The sequence below is a fragment of the Pezoporus wallicus genome, unplaced genomic scaffold (genome assembly GCF_028554395.1).
Source record: "Pezoporus wallicus isolate ANWC-B61680 ecotype Strahan unplaced genomic scaffold, APGP_CSIRO_Pwel_v1 scaffold_7107, whole genome shotgun sequence".
Classification (NCBI taxonomy): domain Eukaryota; kingdom Metazoa; phylum Chordata; class Aves; order Psittaciformes; family Psittacidae; genus Pezoporus; species Pezoporus wallicus.
The window spans coordinates 2,667,705-2,690,801 of NW_026642114.1; the positions used below are offsets into that span (position 1 = coordinate 2,667,705).

General features: G+C 40.7%; 1 protein-coding gene across 9 annotated transcripts in view; it reads right to left on the reverse strand.

The window, feature by feature from the left end:
- Positions 1 to 23,097, reverse strand: part of RASAL2 (RAS protein activator like 2) — a 180,789-nt gene that overhangs the window by 114,077 nt on the left and 43,615 nt on the right. For 2 of the 9 annotated variants that reach the window (XM_057427025.1, XM_057427020.1), the window contains exon 1: positions 6,899 to 7,778. The exons of 4 other annotated variants lie outside the window; for them this stretch is intronic. In XM_057427025.1, the coding sequence (XP_057283008.1) occupies positions 6,899 to 7,487 (589 nt within the window). In that variant the 5' untranslated portion in view covers positions 7,488 to 7,778. Of the gene's footprint in view, positions 1 to 6,898; positions 7,779 to 23,097 lie in introns of those variants that run through there. 3 more of the 9 variants (XM_057427026.1, XM_057427023.1, XM_057427024.1) reach the window with 2 other exon arrangements.

A 23,097-nucleotide genomic window follows, 5' to 3' on the forward strand; every position in this document is an offset into this window, starting at 1 on the left:
ACGGCTAGGCAATAATACAAGTTACTTAGTTAAAACAGGCGATCAAATAACTCTATAGTAGAGCAATGATATAAATAAAAGCACAGACATAATCTTGTGCATGTTTGTTTACTTCTAAAATGCCAATGCTTTGAGTCCTAAATCACATACTGTTAGCATTACAAACCTACACCATGCGTTATTTGGAGGAAAAAATACCCAACCAAAAACCACAACCCAAACCAAACCCCAAAGACCTAAACCCCAAATACTTTCCTTTGTGTTTGTTATTTTAAGGAAAAAAGGGTCAACATGCCTAGGAAGCTCTCCTTGTGTAAGCCTGCAGGCAATTTTGTTCTCATGTCAAGTTCCATTACGGGCCACATTTGTTGAAATGCAAACCAGGGAGCTTTGCCTGGTGAACAATTTACCACAGTAGAACTTACCCTTTCGATAAAGGCCCTAAATGTGCATGCCTATGAGAGTTAAGGTTCCCATTTCCAGTGCTGAATAAGCTTAGGAGGGACTGAGTATTCCAGGACAGCTGAACCACTGGGTACAGTTCCCCTTCCTGCACACTCTGACAGATGTGTTTTAGGCCTACCTTTAAAAAGAACACAGTTTCTTTCACATTTCCTAAGCCTGGGCTCACTTACCCCTCAGGGGAAATGACAAGGACCAGCTCCCCTCCTTGGCTGTGGGATAGGTGCCAATATGACACAGGCACTCCCTAGACCATGAGCATCTCCTGCTGCCCTCCCAGGGATCCTGGCCCCTGGGCCTTGTGGCTGAAGTTTCCCTTTCCTGAGACTCAACAATCGAAACACGAAGCTTTGCCAAAGGCTCCAAATCGAACTGCTCCAGACTTAGCTCCTCCTCCGGAAAGCAAACACTGGATTAACTCCTCCACCCCGTTCCTTTTGACCCTGTCTGGCCTGTTATCAAAGGAAAAGCTTCTCCCACCAAAACTCCGAATCTTTACTTCACCGGGATCCCTTTCTCCTAATCTCCACACTTTTACTCATTGGCTGCCTCTAAGAAAGCTGCATCTCTTCAAAGCTGCAACTTCCTACAAAGAAAACAGGTAAGAAGACGTCTCCAGGGCACAATTACTCTTTCCTCAGGTAATTCCCACATGATAATTTCTCATGATCAAGGTAATCAGAGATAATATTCCTGCATGTACCAGCTATCAGCCTCCTCTGCACAGCAGCATAAAGTACAACATCCCAACAGTCTGACAGATACAGACCACAAAAAACAACAAAAAGCAACCTGGAATGCAAGACTCTGCCATTTATTTGCCATGATTTCATGAGTCAGAAAATAGCTCTTACAAATATAAATGTCCACATTCATCCCACTGAATGTTAATTTTTGGATTCAGACAAAATGGCCTGGGGTTTAAAGAAATGAAAATCAACAGCCAGTACCAAAATGAGCACAATTCCCTGCTTAGAGAAACTATTTGTTAAGTGTCATTAAATCCAGATAAGCATAATTTTATTAGCTTCAGATATTATGGCTAATTATTTTGTGTTGTGTCCAATAAATATTCAGCTGAATAGTATTAGCCTACTGCCCACATTAAACAGGACAATGTTTTGGAGGAACCAGCAAAAGGAAATACTCTGTGGTGCAGGGTGGTAGTGGGGTGTTTAAGTGATACTCAAAGCTGCTGAACACCAGAAACGCTCCCCTGTGCATCCAAATTCCCCCTGTAATTTTCAATACACCAGGTAACACAATATTTACTACCACAAAGCCATACCACAGTTCAAAAGAGACAGACTGATACTGGACTGCAACATGTTATTTTCATAGTTATAACTCTACAAAAAATTACAGTCATTTTAATGCAACACAGGGATTAGGTAAAAGCAGCTATGTTGAATCTGTTCTGTCAATTGAAGGAAAATGAGTTTTAACATTAAGACTACACCTTGAAATGAAACATAGGGACTGTAGCAGATGGCATATAAACTGACATTTGCACAGCACTTACAGAATAAGCTCAATTGTGTGAAAGTTCCTTAATAAAATCCCACTAAAAATAAACTACTTAAGAGCAAAAGAGATTTGGGGGTGGAGGAAAATGACTCAGTAGAAGGACTTCTAAAATGAGAAACCGTTTTTGAAAACATGAAAATAGAAAAGCTGCTCCAATAAGTAATAAATACTGAATTCCCATCTCAGACAGGAAGAAACAGTTTTGTATTTTGGGAACTGCTGAAAGAAACAGAGTGCAGAATTGCTTCAGCTTTGAGATACGAAAAGAACCCAAATCTCCAAATAAGTTTATGTGGAGAGATACAAGAAATAGAAATTAATGAATCTAGACTGTAAAGATATTAAACAGAAGACAGAGCTGGAATAACTTTGGGGAATTATTAAAAACAAACAAAAACCAACCAAACAAAACACACAAACCACCCTAAAATCAACTGCAGAAAAGCAAAGACGCAAAATATTCTCTGTCACTCTAGGCACAAAACAACTCTATAAATGAATAAAGCATGAAATTTATTAGAGCATGAAATTGAAATTAAAAGACCAAAGAAATATATCTTTATCCAGGTGAAGAAAGTAAAGGAAATCATCCCGAAGAAGAGTCTTTTTAAAAGTCGTAAAAAGACAGCAACTGTGAAAGCTAAAAACATACTAAATAAATCTGTGTTTACCCTCATACCCCCACCCCTCTGCCTGAAACCAAAACAGAGATACCCAGGGAAGATATAGGTAATTGATTCAACCAAAGAATTATTTTGTCATCAATCTACAATTGAACTCGCACTGCCCTCAGATCCAGATAAGAAAGAACAGTGAAATGTGTGCTACCCAAGAACTCTCTCACAAACCCATTCTCAACAGTGTTGAAGGGTCACTGGTAATACTCAAACAATAAGAAAAGGTGCGTCAGGCTCACCTACAACCCTTGGACCCAAGGCTTTGTCTGTATAGCTCAATACCCTTATCTTGTTTCTACTGAAAACATGGTATGTTCACAATCAACAAGTTTATCAGAATGACACTTCTCCTTCCTCAAGCTGATATATTTACTAGAAATTAAAATGTTCGTAGATTTCCTATGTTATAAGTAATAAATACTAAGTATAAATCATTTTACCTTCAGGCTTTACATATGCTAATGTAAATGCTGGCTCAAAACACCTGGTTCTACAAGTGGTTAGAAGTCAGCACCTATGCACCAAAGCACTTCATTCACAATCAAACCCAGCCCAAGCTTCTCCTGTGAAGACCCATGCAGCACATTTGGAAAGAGCTCTGCTCTTCCCACCAATAGTCCACACTCTCTCTGTCCTCTTCCTACTAAAACCCAGGCTGTAGTATGTTGCAGAAAGCATGCCACATACTTCAGAGAGCGTTTGCATCCTGCCAAGGCTCTGGGCAGCTCTCCCAAGGTTCAGCATCTTTTCATCACCAAAGAGGATGAGTGAGTCCATCCAGCAGGGATTTCTACAGCCAAGAACTGATGAAGCAGTGTCGGAGCATGCTTCCTAGACTGTGAGACCAACTGGAAAATACCCAGATTTTATTTTTTTTTTTCCCTTCTCTTTTGAAATCCCACTTCCTTCATCAAGTTGCCAGAAAAAGAAAAATTCCTCTTTTGGGAGGTAACCATTTCTTGAAGAAGGGGATTGCCCTTCCCTAGGCTTACACAGCTCAGCAGCAAACTCCACCAATTGCTACACAAACCCATGAAGATGACCCAGCCTCTGCAGTTCTGGTGCAGAGATAAAGCAAAACACAAGAGGCCAGGCAATTGCTGGAAGGAAGATAATCTTTTAAAAACTTGATAATCTGAAAGTATTTCAGAAGAAAGTGGAAATACCCTTAATACAATCAATGTGTGGAAGTAAAGGGCTTGGCTCCTTGGACAGAAGGGAGACAAAGCATGTGTACAGGTTCTCTTGATCAAATTCCACTCCAATGCCTCTCTCACTGTGTATTTAACAACACAGAAAAGATCTTCTTGGGTTTTAGTCAGTGACATGAATTTCTGTCCAAATCCTGGGAGGCCTTCTATAAAGCCTTTTCAAGTTCAACTGTTCACATACTTAGGAGAAACCCCATGTCTCACACCATCTCTTCGCTAGTAAAGTGCCTGAAGCACTTTTACCACAGACTTCAGTTGCCTGAGGATTTCTGAATTTTGCCTGCCTTGGACAGGAAAACAGAATCCATTTTACTGGATTTTTCCTTGAACAGTAGCCAGGACTGTAGGCATGGGAAAATATCTTTGCACACTCAAGCACTAAAACCATCAGTGGACAATTGGGTGACACCTCTTCCCCATGGTATTCAGAAGGAGAACAAATTTGGTCACTTTTAGCACCTAGATCTTGATGCATCTTGTGATGCTTGATCACATCAAGCATCTAGACTGTGGCTGCACAACAGACTAGGTGTATTTCCCTTGCCTCTTTTCTTTCTAAGTTACTCCCTCAGACCTGAAATCTAAACTCCAGGAGTTCACAAGTTTTGCCACTGTTTTATCAGGTCTCAGCATACAGTAATGTGTGGGGCAGGAGACTCTACCCAAAAGCCCCAGCTAACCCTGGGAAGAGCAGCTCTTCTTTAAGGAAAAAATAAAACCAGTGGTAAGCTATTAGTTGTCTTATGTCCCACATAGCAGCGTGAGGTATCTCCAGAGAGGAGCCTTCAACACCAGAGCGAGAGGAAACACAGCGTCCAGCAGCCTCAGTTCTGAGCAATGAGAGCCACCAAAGCAGCCTCAAGCCCTCACCAGGCCTTGCCCATGAGCCGGCAGCTCAGCTGATGTGAGCAGTGACTCACAGGGGGGAGCTCCAGGAGGGACCTTTCCAACCCTAACTATTCTATGATTCTATGTCTTACAGGGTGAACTAGTTTTCTTGAAACTAAGATGTTGTCTACTTGAGGATCAGAGGCTGAACCTTTGAGAAGACAAAGGCTGAAAAGGAATTCCACAAAGGTGTCCATCCTACCAAAAGCTCTGAGGTCCCATGACAGCAGCTCAAGCAGGACCTGCCGATTTCAGGCAATTCTGTGGGTAACTGCATCAACCTTATTTCTCCAAGAACCTCCCTGGCTACAGCTTCCTCTCTTGAGACAGTTTGGCTTTTAATCTAAGTCTCATTGTTTTTCTCTCATTTCCTGAACTGTGATTCTCTTTGCAAAACCAGTTTTGGCAGGCTCAGACAGAGGTTTCTCCAGTGCCAATGAGCCAAAAGGCTTTGTCATCATCCCATAACTGACACGAAGTATTTACCAAGTGGTGGCTCCTTACAAATAATCCTTTTCCTCTGTTCATTTTTCATGCTACTAAAAGCAAAGCATCCCAATAACCCAGCTAAATGACAATACTTACGAAATATGAGAGCCGTTTGATATCAAAGTGCACCAGAACAGGGCAAAAAAGGAATTACAGTATGCTCTCCACATATACTTCAGGAGTTTGATCCCAAATGCTCATATCACATAGAATACCTTTCCAGTATAGCTTGCTAGTGGGCAGAAGAGACCAAACAGAAAAACTGCCCCAAACAGTCTGCAACAGCAATGCAGTCTCCCGGAAAGTCTCAACAACAGGACCCTGCAGCATAAAACGTTGTTTCTAATGTGAATGACTGGAGAGAAAAGAAAAAAAACCTACCAACCCTCAACAAACAGCCTTCAACAACAGGTGTGGGGGGAAGTACTTCCATTACTATCTCCTCTCCCCAACACGTATTCCATACAGTTTAAAAACTGTCATGAAAGCAAATTTCAATTGAGAAAGGTTTTGGAGAAACACAGTCAGTGACTGTACACAACTAGGTTTGAACAGACATAGTCCTTCTTAGCTATTTCTGCTCTTTGACCATTTGTTTCTGGTTTAAAGACTTCTTCCAGTAGCAAACATAAGCCTGTCAGGGACACTCCACTGTGACTGAAAGACTGAATACTCCTGTAGACTGAGTATATTCTTCTTTCACTACTATCACTACTACTCTACTACCAAGGTTACTTTTTTTGACTACTGAGGACTTGTCTCAACTAGATCCAGATGTTATTGGGCTTTTAATATGAAAATCCGGAGAACCCTGGAAAGTGCTCAGGTTTTGGGGAGAAAGAAGGTTTATTTTTGGTTTTATCATGAATTTAAACTTTGTGAGGTTTCTTCAAAGCATCGTCAGCTACCTGGTTCAGGTTGGGTAGCCCAATAGAAAGTTACAGGAAAGACCAAGAGATTAGAAGGCAAATTTCTCTCCTTCCTCCCCCTCCTCCCCCTGCTCCTTTTTCTTTTTTTCCCCTGCTTTACAAGTGTTATCTGCAGAGTAGGTTTAAATGAAACCTCAGACTGGCATCTTGCTAACCTCAACCACAGCTGGCTAAACCTTTGCAATACTGCTGTCCTTGGCACCCACCAAGAGAGCAGGCATCAGTTTAGCTAGTTAATTACAAAACAGTGAATCTGATATGAAGAACTAGATCTGTTCCACTGTCTTGACCACTGCTTAAAAGACAGTGTTAATTTATCTCTCTCCCTTGTACTGCATTTACAGTAGCAAGCTTGATATCTCAATCAGGGCACTACAACACCACAGAAGCTGCTGTGCTTGCAGGATTACATATGCCACACACGGAGGGTGCCTTTGAGAAAGAAGTGCTACCACTTCTACAAGATGATGCTTGTTTTAAAGGGACCTCCAAGTTTTTAAACACACACCAAAACATCTCACACCACTTCCTTATCAGGAAAGGCCCTTTTTCAGTTGCTTTTTCGAAATAAAGATAGCATATCGGAGAGTTGCCAACGCCATGTTAATATAACTAAGTTAAAGAACAGTTCAAACAATTACTGTATCCCCAAAAATGTCTCATTGCACTCACCTGTTACACACAAACAGAAACAGAACAAAAAAGAGTTCATTACCTGTATTCAAATCAACTGGATCATCATCTGTCTTCCCCTCATTTACTGACTCACTGCCAGGCTCCCCTTTACGATTCATTATCTTTGAAAAGCCACTCGAGAGAGAGGAAAAGATGCCACGGATGAAATAGCCCTGCTGTTCAGAGTCCACCGAGTGCACAGCTTGCAGAAATGGCTTTGCATTCCTGTCCCCAATGTGTGGCACGGGTTCAGAAAGAGAGCGATTGAACGGAACCCGAAATGGTCTAGTCCTTGACTGGAAGAGCATCTCTTTTGGATCTTCGTGGAGATCATCAGCACTGGTAGCACCCACACTAGAAGAACTTTTGGCAAGACTTGGATCACTGCATTCCCCTTTCAGGCTGCAGGAGCCCTCTTTTCTGCTTATCCTCCAGGGAAGACAAGGATGTGTCTGCCACCTGTATGCCCCGAGAGGTTTCTCTGGGTCAGGACTCGCTTGTTTATTCATCTTCTTGCTTTTCATTTGGTGGTACCAATGATAGTCCTTCAAGGTACCAGCATCTTGTTCTGACAACGATCTTCTGAAAGTCCTGGGAGAAAGACTATAGTGCTTTTTGAAAGCACTCATTTTCTACTCCTTTAACTTCAGTGCTTAACTTGCATCCCTTGTTGCTTAACAGTCACATAAACATAGTTCCTCACTCACCATTTTAAAGCCCCAGTTGCTTTGTTCACCACTGTGAACTGCAAGACAGCAGAGGTTCTTCCTGAAGATCTTGAGCATCAATCCCAGAACCAGTATTTCTACATCTCAATAAGAAGGATGTGCCCTTACCTATAGCAAACTGACTTCTAACGGTACATGAAGCTTTGCTATGCTTGCTGCTGCTTCCTGCACTGTCACATTTCTGCACCAAGCTTTCAGGAAATGACTAAAAGAGCCCAGCCATGAAAACCCACAGTGGTGCTCTGCACCAATCACAGTTCACTTTTTTCAGTCCACATTAAAGATTCGGTTTAAAAAAAAAAAGAAAGGAAAAGAAAAGAAAGAGAGAATACTTCAGTTGAGTCACAGCAAAGTATGTGAAAAGTGTTAAAAAATTGCAATATTCTACTGAGAGTTAAGTATGTTATGTTCTTAAGTAGAACTCTCTCTGTACATATAGTTAAGTATAAAGAAATACACAAGAGAGTGTGTATCAGAGGTATGTTGTATCACTTAAGAATACCTCAGAGTTGCCTTTCAGAGAGAGGTAAAACAGGCAGATTCACGAGAACCAAGCTCTGAAAGCCCCAGAGGAAGGCAAAGGGGAGGAACAGAGTAAAAAGAAATGCTGTAAATTAAATGTAGTGAGACTGTAAATACACTGAAGGGAAATAAGTAAAGGGGAGGAGAAAAGAGACAGAGAGAGTGGGTAGGATTTCACCAAACAAACCAAAGCAAATGGAAGGTTTTGAGGCATGATCCTCTGGCAAACAGAAGAGCAGGCAGACTTTCCTTGTTCTTCCCCCTCTTTTTCTTTTTTTTTCAAAAAAATAAAAATAAAACCCCAAAACTCAGGAGAATAAGGTTTTATTTTTATAAATCTAGCTGGCATAAATGAGATGGAAAAAATAGTCCTATCTGCTTAACCAAGAGGAAAAAAACCCCTCGCCTTCGCTACAATTTAAGAAACAGCTGACTATTTTAAAATCTCATAAAGAAAATATCCGCTGGTGAACTTGAGATTGTGCTTGCCAAGTTTTAGACCAGAATACTTAAATCTCAAGTCTACTCAAATCCCTGAAAATAGGGGGTTTATAAAGGAAACGCTGACAGACCCTTGGCAATCAAATGAAAATGAAAACTATTTCTCTGGTTAAATAAAATGATAATCTGGTGTGGCAGACCAAAAAAGCTTTACTGACCCACTATGGGATCTTGCCTTTAAGCTAGGCTGCATCCATTAGCCAAAGTACATTCCTGACAGTTGCAGATGCAAAAACTTCCTTACTTATGTATATATATGGAAAAGGGTATCACTGCTCCCTAGAAGAGGAATGGAAGTACCCAAAGACCTCCATCATGTCAAGAAATAATTCCTCTCTTTTCAGATAGTTAAGTTACATTTTCCAATTAGAAGCAACAAAACCTACTATGTAAAGTCATGATGTTTAAGAATTCACAACAAATAGCCTCAGAAGCAAGAACAGCTCAGACACTGCAATGCAAGCTCTTGTGCTTTGCAGGAAGTCATGCTGCCCAGAGTGCAAGTCTTAAATAATAAAATGTACCTAAACAAGAACTCGGCTACAATTTCCACCCACAGCAATGATCTCTCAAGGAAGCACGAGGAACAGTGAATATGTGCAAAGATTCAAGTGCTTCCATTGTGGAAATGAGACATAGAATTCACCAGGAAAATTTAGCTTGCTCTTGTCTTCCGTTTCTTGATCCCAGGGGTTGTTGATCACCCTCTGATGCAGTTCACCTGGTCCCATAGACTTTCATGGGTTCAACTCTCACTTGACCCTCATCCACTGCTGGTAGTTTTTTCTCCTCGATCCCTTTCACCCAGCACAGAGGCCTGGGAGTCTTTTTCTGAAGGCTGAGGCAAAACCAGCATTGAGGACCCAAATTTTAAGTGGGCCTGCTCAGACCACCCACCCCTTTCAGCAACAAGTCCTCATTTTCCTTGTTGAGCCTTTTACTAGTAATGTGGCAGTAGTGCTTTGAACAAATGCTTTGAATTAGTCAGTCTGGTAAAGTAGGGTTTATGGAACTTCAGAAATAAGTACAAATAAATTTAACAGATGACGATGTGGTTCACTTAATGGCACAAACCATAATCAGCCAAGAAAACTGAGAATGTGAAATAGGTTTCTGGTCAGCTTTGCAAGTCTTGTTTGTACAAGTTTCCACTAGCACATCTACATCTACTTTTGGTTTGGGAGCACAGAAGGGCAGGAAAGGACAGAAAACAGAGACAGTGCAGAAGCTGAAGTCATCCTCGGATTTGCTCGCTGTAGGTTTCCAGCTTGCTAACTCCCATTGAAATGCAACAACCAAGCTGAGCATCCATACAAACCATGTTTTGAAACAGTGTTTTAAAAGCACTTACCTGCCATATCAGAGAACTCGGCATGACCAACAGGAATGACTCAGCTCAGATAACAGGACACCAGCTGTGTCAAAGTTATTCCGAAGCAGAGACTTAGCACAACAGCACTTTGGACAGAATGAAGCTTTAGGCGAGACACTGGTCTTTGCATGAGAACAGGGATGATCACCAGGACTGCTCTCCTCCTAACTCTCTTTTTCACCAGTACCCTGCAGAGACCTGACTGTATAGAAAGATCATTTCACCTCCTTCCCAATACAGTTTGCATAGTATCAATCACTGGCTTACACAGACCACCCATTTCAGCAAGAAAAGCCACATTAAGATCAACCATGTATTAAGTTATAGCACAAAGCAACATGCAAAATTAGTTATGTGTTAACTTCTACTTAAAAATGTTTTTACTGGTGTGGCCAGGGGCTGGACCACAGTTTTGTACAGACCTAACAATACAAAAAAAGACAGGCTTCAATAAGCACTCAAAATGTAGTCCAGAAACATCAAAGTCAGTTCAGTTTAAGTTTGAATAATGTTAAGAAGGGTCTTCACTTCTGATTTCACTTTTGATTTCATGTTACCACTGCCCAGATGAATGCATTTCATGATCAAAGAAAAGAGTTATCCAGCTGCCTTCACTTAGATGAAATTTCAGTGTACTCTGCAGAGGGTAAAATGGTTATTCTCAAAGTGCTTCTAAAAAGGCATACAAGGCTTACATGTTTATTGACATAAACTCACTGATACACAAGTTTGCTTAGTCTACTAATAAAACAATTCTTTTAAATTGCTAGCTCAAAAATTTTAGCCTGGGCTTTGAGTCAAACTGGACTCTCTCTTACTCATACACATAATCAGTACAAAGATCATGCCCAAACAAACCCTTCATCTCCACTAATTCAGTGCCATGGAGATAAAATTGGTCAGTCTTGGCTCCAGCATTTCTTGTATACACATAACAGGCAAGCAAGTAATTAATGTAGCAGAACATTCTCCTTGATCTGCAGTCCAGTTACTCAAGCGAGAACTCAAGCCCTTTCAGAACAGCAGTTTATCTCGGGAAGCATTTACGTGGTTTCCCTATCACAAAGAAATCAGCTTACAGGAGTGACTGCTAACATGTTGGCTGTGTGAGATCCCTAACTGAACAGAGCCACCCACTTAGCTGTCAGCAGGTAAAATAATTTCAGTGGAAGAAAGGAACTTGTCAATTAACTTCAGAAAATCTGGAATATTTTCACTTGTATCTCCTGTTTTTAATACCTTCTGCATAAAATCATGATCCTCAGCTAGCAAATTTTCCTCAGAAGAAGTTTTTCTGGTAATGTTTGCAGTTCATTGTGCCAAATCATTCATTATGGGTTTTTTGAGAAAATTACTATTTTCTTCCTAACAATCCAGTCATTTAATCATCCAATTTGACATGTTTAACGGCATATATGTCACTACTCCTAGATATTTAAGTAATTTATGCACATATGCAGATTTGCAATGTTGGAATAGAACTGTATTTCAGCTTTAGGATTATATTGGGAAAACAATCTTTCTTAACTTTGTAACAACATTTCACATAAAATATACACAAGCAGCATTACATTTTCACTGAGCATATGAAGATAATTCTTTGGCAACAGCCTCCTGTGTGGGCACTCTCCATCATTCAGCTTTCCAAAAAAAAGCTACCCAGTTCTGCTACATGAAGCTTTGGAAATTCCTCTGAGTATCTGCTGTTTAATAAATACTACCAGCCAATTAAAAAAAAAAAAAAAACAAAGGAAAAAACCTTTGTTGCCAAGCAGCTGGAGGGAGAACCTGTCTCTGATGATAAAAATTAATGTTTAATGCTCCTTCGCTCTCTGAAAGCTGTCTGGTGCTTGAGTAAAGGCACTACAATGTGTTGAATTTTAGTTCATCTTTCACATTGCTTATATTGAGAAAAGATGAACTGAAACCTCCTGTGACTGAACTACTCAATCTTAAATTAGTTTTGGATGAAGCACAAACTTACCAGCTTCTCATTTTTTAAAATATTTGCCAAGACATGGAGGGGGGCAGGAGGGACAGAAAAGAGTTTAAAAAACAAAAAAAAAAAAAACAACCCAAAACCCACGAGAAAACCTAAACATTTATTCACCACACTTAGGTTTTCAACCAAGTCCTCTCTTCTAAATCATAAAGACAGCAGGTGAAGAAAACACCACTTCTGAGAAGATCACAGATTAAATCCCCAACTACAAGCCATCAAGTGAGTTCTATAAGATGCAGAAAAGTAAAACAAATTGCACCCTGCATCCTCCCCAAACAAACCAGAAGGGATGCAGTCAGGCAGGAATCCTCAGTTCTGCAGTCTAGCTTCCCTTAGCTCCTTCCCCTTTCAGGACTAGCCCAAAACTCACCACACTGGAACATCTCATGAAGGAGTAATCAATACATAAAGCTGCGAGCATCACAAATGTCTTCCAATTGACCCAACTTGACATGTAGCTAAATAGCATAGCAGATGAAAGATTTTTCCTTCCCTTTAAATTAGAGACTTTTCAAAATATTAAGTTTTGTTTATGCAAGGCTAAGTAATTAATGACCTAACATCCCCTTCCCATCTCCTATCACCACGATGCATCTGTTTCCCCCTGCAACATTTCCTGCAGGTGGATATCACTTCTCCTTGGCTCAGTACAGACTACTTGCACCTGACTTACTTAAATGCTTAATATTTAGTGCATGAAGCTGTGCAGAGGACAAATGAAACAGCACCTTAAAAACTGTTGCATTTGGGATTCCAGAGTGACTGGAAGAGTGAGGCTTACTGGAGTGTGAAATCGGCATGGCTGGAATACAGATAAGATGCCAAGCCCAAATTAGAGTTCCCAAGAGCAAAGCTGACACATTTATCTTGCAAGCTTTGAGCTGGCAACGCATATCAGTGACCACATAAAAAACTCATCTGTCGCAGATAAATCAACAAGGTATGCTATTTTCACTATCACTATGCTGAGACTGAAGTGCATCTACGAGCAACAGCAGTGGTGATACCAGCACATTTAAATGCCAGAGAGCACCTCATTTTCCTGATCTGAAATTTCTGTGCCAAGGCATGCTGTAAAAGTTATACCAGCACTGCCCTGCGCTTCCAAGCCAACCTTTCGCTATAGGCAAAGCTGCAGTGATGCAGACTGACTCTGCTCTGCATTTGCTATGGTCTAGCTTCTGAAGGCAGGTACTGAAAAACTTCAAGATTTCCACCCTCTAATTCCATGGCAAAACTTAAAATCATAGAATAGTTTGGGTAGTAAGGGACTTTCAAAGGTCATCTGGTCCAACCCCCTGCAATGCGCAGGGACATCTTCAACCAGATCAGGTTGCCCAGAACCACATCCAGCTTGGCCTTGAATGTCCCCAGGGATGGAGCACCCACAGCCTCTCTTGGCAACCTGTGCCAGTATTTTACTACCCTCACTGTAAAGAATTTTTGCCTCATGTCCAGCCTGAATCTCCCCTCTTTTAGTTTAAAACCACTACCCCTTGTCCTATTGCAACAGACCTTGCTAAAAAGTCTTTCTTACAAGCCTCTTTTAAGAACTGAAAGGCCACAAATAAGGTCTCCCTGGAGCCTTCTCTTCTCTGCTGCTATAAAATCCTGACTTGAAAGTCTCCTGACTTCATTCTTCCATGCTGTTCCTCTGATCTGCATAAGAAACTGCTATAGCTCTGTCAGCTGAACAGAGAGATAATATAAATTTATGAGATGCTGGTTTTTGGATGGATGCCAGGAAAAGTTAGCAAGAAAACCCCATTTCAATACAAATCACAAATAAACCTGTAGAACAGCGATGCCAGACTTTAATTTCACTTGCAATCTTTCGTTGTTATTGACGACAAAACACAACTCATGCCAAGTTTTAAGGGCCATAAAAATGTACATTTAAAAGCTAGCCAAGTGTGCACGGCAGTTAAGTTAGCCCACACACAGCTGCAAGCAACGCCACCCTGAGCCAGCCAAGTATTTTAGCAACATGCACTGGTGCAAATAAACAAATATATAACCTGAAGGTAAACACCCTGACAACTACTTTGCAACACAGAAAGTCGTAACAGTTAAAAGACCTGTTTGTAGTGAGTGGCACCACTTGCCTGACAAATTCTTAGAGATTTACTAGTTTTCATGAGGCAGGCAAGGCCTCAGCCCTGACCGGTGACACAGCTGCTCCCACTGGTCTGGCTGCTCCATGGGCTTTCCACCGTGCCAAGCTGTGAAGCCACTGACATAAGTGAGGCTTAAGGTGGAAGGAAACCCTCTGGAGCTGCAGATCCCCATCAGCTTCAGCCCCTGAAGACGGGCAAGTGCACTGACCTCCCTCACAGACAACATTTGCAAGAGCACTGTGTAAATAAAGAAGTGCTTATCCCCACTCTGACATCCATTTCTTCACCATTACAGGTTGGGCTTGGCAGCATCTGAAATACCATACACAAGCTATTGATTTAGGTTTTAAATGCTGCTTGTTTTTAGCAGGAAAATTACCTTTCCATCACCCCACTCCTTTTCCAGTTGAAGTACTTTGTATTTGGGGGATGGGGAGGGAAGGGATTATTCCTGCAATCTTAAAGCAGGGGTTTACCAGCAGAACAGAGTTCTACAGCTAGATGTGGTCTCTGTGTGCATCAAAACAACTGCAGCTTAAACACTGCAGAGAGAGCAAAAATAGTCATAGTACATAGGCATGTTAATTGACCAACATGTCAAAAATGGCCTTGGTAACCATGCCCAACTAGCAGGTGCATATATTCAAACTTCCCAGCCTTTATTTCTATGTAACTGTAAAGAAGCCCATCCTCAGTGCAGACTGTTGCAAAAATAACACCTACCAATTGTAGTCTCCACAAAGGATATTAGGAATTTGGCTTACAAGTTCATTTTGTACATTAAAAAAAAAAATATTAATTGCTCTAACTCTGTTGGTCTCATTTTGTCCTGCTCTTCTCTACGACAGAGTGAATAAACTACCTTTAGTTCAGCAATTCCTTCACACAGTATTAGCTTTGCAATGTTTTCAAATGTGCCTTCTCAAACACTGGAAATCCTGCTGTAAAGCCAGCTAAGGTAACAAACGGTGACCGCTGACAACACTCTCCAAATCATTACCAGTGTACTTTTACTAAGTACAGGAAGGAACTAACTTCAGCAACATCCATCATTATAATTCTTGCATTTACCATATAAACACCACAAGTAACAGAAATACTCTCTCTGCTGTCATGACTCTTACCCTGCATTAGTATTAAGTAGCAAGACTTTGTGGTAGCTCAGCTAGAAAGATGGGTACCAACACAACATCAGCAGAGAGGTTTCTCCAATGCCCTGTGCCAAACACTTACCTGTTCTGGTGCCTGGTTTACTGCTGGAAAATGCCAACAGGCAGGCTTGGGGGTTTCTGTAGCCAAACTAACAAAACTTTATAAAAAGTCCAGTCCATAACAACAAAGGGAACAATTAGCTCACACAAACCAAAACATACTTCTGAGGTATCTAGAAAGACAGGTACCACTAAAGACAGACTTGAGTTGCTGGTTAGCTTTACATCCAGTCTGCACAGGGGCTCATGATATCCAGTGGTGTGCTGCTGGCTAGACTGGACTAGAAACAGCAATGTTTTTAGAACCTGCACACATGACAGGGCTAAAGCATTAGCCATTGAGGTGGACACTGGGTGATGCACATACAACCAACCAGAAGGAAGAACATACAAATCCAGAATTATCCAAGGCTCTGAACGTAGGCAGGGAAATTCCTTGAGCTGTATGAGAACTAGCCTAACAGCTGTCTAACAGCCCCTTCAGAATGTTGTATTAATCTTAGCAAATTGAAGTGCAACAATTGACAATAAATCAGTGACATACAGAAGTTTAACATTAAACCTTGATCTAAATGGAGAAGTGGATCACACGGAGGAAAGATTAAATATACCGGTAACTCAAAATGCCAGAAGTTTGTCATTAAAATGTTTAGTAGCAGCTTGGAAAGAAGGTCTATGTAAAATTCTAGTTGCTGTTCCACTAACATGGAGAAACTAGTTAACAAAGACCAAAAGAGAAGGAAAAAAAGAGACTGGGGCAGAGGAGTGGGGGGCAGAGGAGAGCAGTTATGAAATTTATATGACCTTCTAAGCAGAAGAGTTCTTTCTTCACAAGTTGTCTGTCAGGAACAGTCTTGAATGACTGCAAAAGCCAGAAGTCAGGGACAGTGATGAAGTGCTGAAATGAAGAGGTACCTTCTGCCAGCCTGAACCGGCTGCGAGCCTAGCGCCAGGGCTGGAGGAGGTTTCACAACTGGCAACAGCATGAAGTGCCAAAAGATGAAGCAAGGTGACCTGTAGGCACCAAAACAGCACAAGAGGTGGGGAAAGAAAGGAGCACGCCCTCTTTGACAAAATCTATTCCCGCATTTGTAATTAAAAGAATTATTAGAGACGCCCAGGGCAGGACACTGCTTGCAATAACACCATGTGATCTCTGAGCCTGAATGGAGAATTTAAATGAAAACCCTTAAAAGTTACTATTAAGATGTGTCTGGTGGTACATGTACTACCACAGGAGGTTCATAAGAGCTATGTATCACCAGAGGAGGCTCTCCCAAAAGAGAAAGACATAGAATAATTCCAGCTGTTGAAGGGAGAGGAAGGAGGAAGGGAAAGAGGTAAAGAAGATAATTTCTCTTTTGAGAGACTATTTAGGGAACAAATTTGTTGTCCCTAACAAATTTAGGGAACACATGCATACACTTGCTCACTACAGGGCAGAAAAATAGATCTGAACATTTTAAAAAGGGATTTGCACAAATCACAAGTCACTGCATCCCAGGCGGAGGCCCCAGCCATTAAAGCTGTCCTGAGGACTGCTGTCTGTGTCAGCTGGACAAGAAGGCTGAAGCCCAGTCTTCAAACAACTGCACACAACATCAAGCCATGCCCACAGCACAAGGACTTAATTTCTTGTGTGTGTTTTCATTCATTATTATTGTACCAGAGACTACTTCTCCTTCAAGTTCCAAAATTACTTTAGTTTTGTTTCATTAGGTCTGAACACTAGCTTACCAGATGACAGAACTGCCTATTTCTGAGGTCAATCCTTTTTAAATTGAACATGCAAAGTCCCATTTGTAAGTCTGCACAAGCAGCACTTCCAGCAGACAGCCACTGTTCAGCAATCTCTTTTAAAAAAAAAAATATATATATTCCCAATTATTTCCACTGAAAAAAGTGGAAATTTTAACCAAAAGGTTTAATGGGACCAGGGAAACAAACAAATACAAACCACCACCGAAAGAAAACTCCCTGAACTGCACATTCTTGCATAGAGCAAAGTCCTCTCCAGCTGACATTTCTTAAATGCTTTTATTTCAACCCACAGATGATTTTGTACAAGCCTCTTTAGGGTGTTACTATCACAGCCATCACACCTACAAAGAAACTAGCTTTCAGAAAGAAGCCACTAATTGTCACCAGAACAAATTACTGGCAGCCCTGCGAAATGACCCACCAATACCTAACTGCAAGCAACCAGGGTCATGGGAGGCAGCAGTTTCAGTAAAGATACTTTTGTCCACTCTCTCTTGATGTGCAACTATTGCCAAAATGTTTCTTGATTAAAACCTTCCTTCTCAAACTCCTCCATGAGCATATTTCAAGGCCTTGATGTTTACTCACTTAAACAGTAAAAGACAAATGGAGCTGTTATTTGCTATTTTTACTCAGACCACACTAGCACTGTTAGCAAACTATGCTCCATCCTCACCAAGTGACGCAGAACTGCTGTGAGCAATAAAGTCCAACTTTGAAACTGTATCTTGAAGTTTCAAGCCAACTTGGTAACAAGTCCAGAAGAATTTGCTCAAAATATAAAACACAAAGCCACTTAAGGTTTTATAAATACATAAGCAACCACCAAAGCTAGACTAAATCAGTGAACACGTATACTCCAATTGCAATAGATGGGATGGCACTCGTACGGCTTCGCTTAGTGCCTTATAAAAAGGTTTTTACACATATGAAACACTCATATACCCATGAGACATAAAATCAGGATGTAATCAAATCTCCACAGTTTTATGTACAAATCCCTCAGGACTTTAAGCTGCAAAACCAAATGTGAATAATTGCATCTATTTTCTAATAAAGACCATGTGCCTCAGGAGTCAAGTATGCAAGCTTTCAAGAGCTCTGCCTAATATTTTTGGAGGTATTTCTACTTCAAACAGGCAATGTAGTTAAGCAGATAAACACTCACACGTATCAGTGACCTTGCTTAAACAATGTACCAATTACTGTGATAAATCCGGCTGCCAAATCTAAATATAAAGTTTTGGGATAAAACAATGGAGTTTGAGTAGGAGACAGACTCCTCATATTTACTGTTTACCTAATTATCCAAAAGAATGTGCAATTTGGCCTCTCTCCCCTTTTCAGGCTGCATGACCACTTTCCCACTCAGAGCCAAGACAGCTCTGGCAGTTACTGGAAACGCAGCGTGATCCGGCACATTTGATGCTACGAGTGCACTTGGTGCAATTTCAAAGCTTGCATCACAGTTTGGGTATGTGCATACTCTGCTTCCCCCAGACAGCCCCATGCCTGACACTAGGCAGATAGGCACCACAGGGCTGATTCACAGCTATAGAAACAGGGATTTATTTATTTACGGGGGGGGGGGGGGGGAACAACGACAACAGACATGGGGAATAGGGGGTGACAGGGAGAAAAATCCTATTCAAAACTCACTCTGAAGTTTCCAGCTTCTGGTGCCCAAGCAGGAAATGAAGAAAGAGGGGAAGAAAGAGGAAAAAAGGAGGAGGAGAAAGTTCTTTTATTCAGGGTTATATTTTTAGACTATTACTAGTTTAGTTTTGTCATTGTGCTACAGAAACCAGACCTGTGTGAATTAATGCAGCATGATCCTTTCTAATTTTTGCTAAGTCCACACTGCAGTATTAACCTAATCTTCTTACATGGGAGATGGCAAGGAATTTTCTTCCCCCATCCTACTGTATACATCCAACCATACATTACCTCTTTCTTCAGACCATGTAGGAACAAGTAGAATTCACCCCTTCTGTGTTGGGAAACAAAACATACTGATGACACTGAATCTGAAATCTCGATTTGTTTTGAAGCATAATAAGGTAATGCGATTTATAGCCATAACGTCTGGGAAGGAACACCGCCAAAATGCTTTTCCTTCTTGCTAAAAATACCCATGACTTAAAGTGCTTTTGCCCTTCTTGATCTATTGATATTTATAAAAGTAAAGCTCAGCTTTTAGGAGAGAAATCTGTGCCCACTATTCCCTGTTTTATTTTAGTTCCTAACAGCTATGTGGCACATTTATTCTTATTGTTTCAAACTAAGTTAGTTCTAACTTGATTTGGGTTTTTTTTAAACAACTTTCTTCTCTCCACAGGTGTCATTGCTAGGGGTATTGTCAAACAGATTTTTTTATTTCCTCTCTCCATGCTTGCACAGCACAGACCAAACCCATTTGCAACTTCCCTCCCTAGATGCAAGTTGCCGTGCATAGATCAATTATACAGAAATACAATGACTTACAGTAAAGAAATCATTTGGGAAAAAGCAAACATATGGAGCTCAACTTACTTATAAATATCTTCAAAAAGGAGCCTGGAAACATTCCACCCTGGGCTGGCGAGGCACAAGGCAGAAGTGGTGGGGAGTGGCAAGGGAAGAGGCAGACAGAACAAGGATTTTTAATTTTTTTTTTCCTTAAATTTTTGTTTTCTTCTTTCAAAAACAGGCCAGGAAATCCTCCCATTTCAGCATTCCCAACACCGCCACGTTAGATGACTACAAGGCCTTTGCTTCCTGTTCCCTCCTCACTTCACAGCAAGGATGGAACAGGGCAATGCCTATGTCAGATCGCAAAGGGAATGCTACAAACAGAGAAAAAGCCCTGTAGGTCAACTCTGCACAAGCCTGGGGTTATGTTGTGTGTGCGGGTAATGTGCAGCTTCTTATCCCATACTAAACACATATCCGTTTTTTCAAACTATGAAAATCCCGATCAGGTCTTAGGGTCAGTAAAGCTCCTCCTACACTCCTCACTTCTAAAATTCAGATTAGCTGGCCAGGCCTCCTGCAAAAGCCGACTCCCACTTATTGTCACCCACTGGAAGAATTTTAGAGTAGAGATGGTTAAAAAGGGATGGAATGACAGAAGCAGAAGACCCAAAAGCTCAGAACAACTCTCTCCCCACTTGCTGTAGGGGGAGAGAGGGAGGCAGGGAACCAATTAACTCTGCTCCTACTCACACCAGATATGGAAATGTAGTACAGATTGCAGGGCACACTTATAAGTCTCTTTTCAAACCCAGCTCCCATTTCAGAGTGGCTTTGCCCTCCTGCATCCAAACAGCAGAGTAAGGCAGAAACAGCTTAACACTAAAAGGTGCTGGTGGCTCAGGATTAGCACACAGTCTTGGGGCTCAGGGAGAAGTCTCATGCTTTTACCATCACGCAGTTGGCAGGATCTCCAGCAACAGGGACATGAGGACAGCTGAAACCAAATCAAAATCAAGTTTCTCCTCTCCAAAAAGCTGTCAGGCATACCAAGTCCTTATTTTATATTCCTGACTGTCTAAAAAAAACTGACAGAAGAAAACTGATTATTACTGTGGAATAAACAGGAACAGAGGGGAAAAAAAAAAAAAAGAAAGGATAAATCAGAGCTTATCTTCTTAAAATATAAACCCCTCAAGGAATATAATTTGCTGCAATTAAATATAAAAAGGCAATCCTCAAGATAAGCCTTAACAAATCACCTTAAGAGTTTTTAACAAGCTGTGGTTTGGGGGATTTTTCAATGCATGTATTAGTGTTTTAAACTGACCTGTCAAACCTACTTCTGAACTTCTCACAACTGATGACACAGAAGCCAGGACAAAAAGTGTGCAAGATAGTTCTAGGACCACCAAAATAACTTTCAATAAAGAAGTTTAGAATATTTAATTCTTACACCAGCAAGAAGTCCCAGGTCTCGGCTTTTATCATACATAACTTACCGAACTTCTGCAGAGCACAATATATTCATCTACCAGACACAGCTATGTCAACATGAGAAATTCAGTATCCTGCCACCCTGACTTAGGCTCTCAAAAGAAATTCTTGATACCAAAATGCTTGAAAAGATCTGATAATGCAATAGATATTTACTGTCCTACACTAAATACACCATCACTTTTACACTTACCCTTATTGACTCTTTAGATGTAAAAGGTTATTTTAACAAGCTATCTTTTGAGTTTAACTTGCCTTTCATTTCTGGGTCAGTAAAGTTTAGGTTCAGGTTCTATCTCCTGTGCAAAGAAGGCATGAGCTCTTTTTTCCATATTTTCTTACTTGCCTTGTCCATAGACAAAGATGTTCCTCAACCAACTGAGGAGTGGAATGCTCTGTTCCCAGAGCACATACACATTCACTGTGTTCTCACAAGATAGGGTATAAGATCTCCCACACTTTCCACTCAAATCCCAACTGTTTTGCAAACTTTCAGTGTCCCCAGATCAAGCATTTTTTTTGCCAAGTGAACAAAAATTCATATTTCTTGCCAAACCACTAAGCCCTGTTCAAGTCTTAGAACATGCACGCAATTTAGCATGTCTTAGTGGTTTGGGTACAAATTCAGGTACACGGAAACTAAGTCTGCAAAGCTGCAATGGTCAGCTTGACAGAAGGAAGATCATTAAGACTGACAAGTCTGGAGAAAATCAACATGATATTTACATGTGCATCCTGGATGGCAGAAGTACAAGCAAACACAAGGAAATCCAAAAGTTATTGCACACACCAGGCTGCTGCTGTAGCCTGCAGAAGCCCTGGCTTTAAGTTAAACTTGTGGGAGCATTTTGTTGTTCTGAACTGTTTAAAACCCTTCCCTTTGGTGATTGTGGGTTTACAACTCCACAGTTTAAGGTAGCACATCTGAGGAACCTGTAAGCAAAGGTGGGAAAACACAGACAAATACTTCAAACTGAAATACCTCTTTTGCTACTGAAATGAGCACAGTGAAATTCCAAAAGTACAAAAAGTTTTGCAGAAATAGTGCAAGATTTATACCAAGATGACTGCACATCAACTCTTTATTCAGAATATTTTTGTTATATTCACTGGAAAAAAAAGATGGTTTTATTCCTGTACTTCATTCTTCTACCCTACTGGTTTTTTTCAGTTACTCTTTCCACCTGCTCCCCTCTCTGCTTTTCCCATGTAACAACTATCAAATGCAACCAATAGATTAAATCTCACAAGCTTTCTCATCACATTCAATGTATTTTTCACAGCTGAATAGCTCATATCCATTCTGTTCTATAGGGATTTTAAGAGACTGCGTATCACTGAAGTTAACAGGATACAGCTCACCCACATGTACCTCTGCTTTCAGCCCATTTTTGAAAGTCCTTATAATCACAACTTCAGACTAAGTGAATTACAATTCAATAGACTTAATGTAAAACATATATATTCCAACACTAATACAAATTTTCTTTTTAACACTTTTCAAAGTTGTCAATGAGAAGAATACTGGAATTAAAGTTGGCAATGAAACGAATGTTCAAATGAGAGCTTCCTTTACCACTAAGATGTCTACATTTTGTACTAGATAGTTAATGGAGTCGCTGAATGAACCAGAAGATGGCAGTTTCTGGATAATCTCACCAAAACTGGCAGGATGGTGGAGAAGAAATCACTGCTTTCATATTCTTTTTCTATTATTAAATGCAGTAATAAAATGCCAAGAATCCTTAGTAAAATAACTGAAGCCAATCACCACAAACTACACTACCGGGAAAATTAGGCAGAATGAAAAACCAATGCAGCAATACAAAAAGAGATTAGTGACACACAAAACAGTTTCTTACTAAAGAAAAAGGCAGAATAAATCTATATTTAAAGCTCAGAAATGTCAAACCAGGAATAACAGTGGAAACATGTCATAGAGAGGAAGGGGAGGGGAAGAGCAGGAAGAAACATGTATTTATTATCTCAAAATCTTAACTTCAGGAATTCTAGGAGTACAGACGCAGCAAAGAACTCATACTGCAGCTTTTTCTGACACAGATAGGTCTAATGCTGC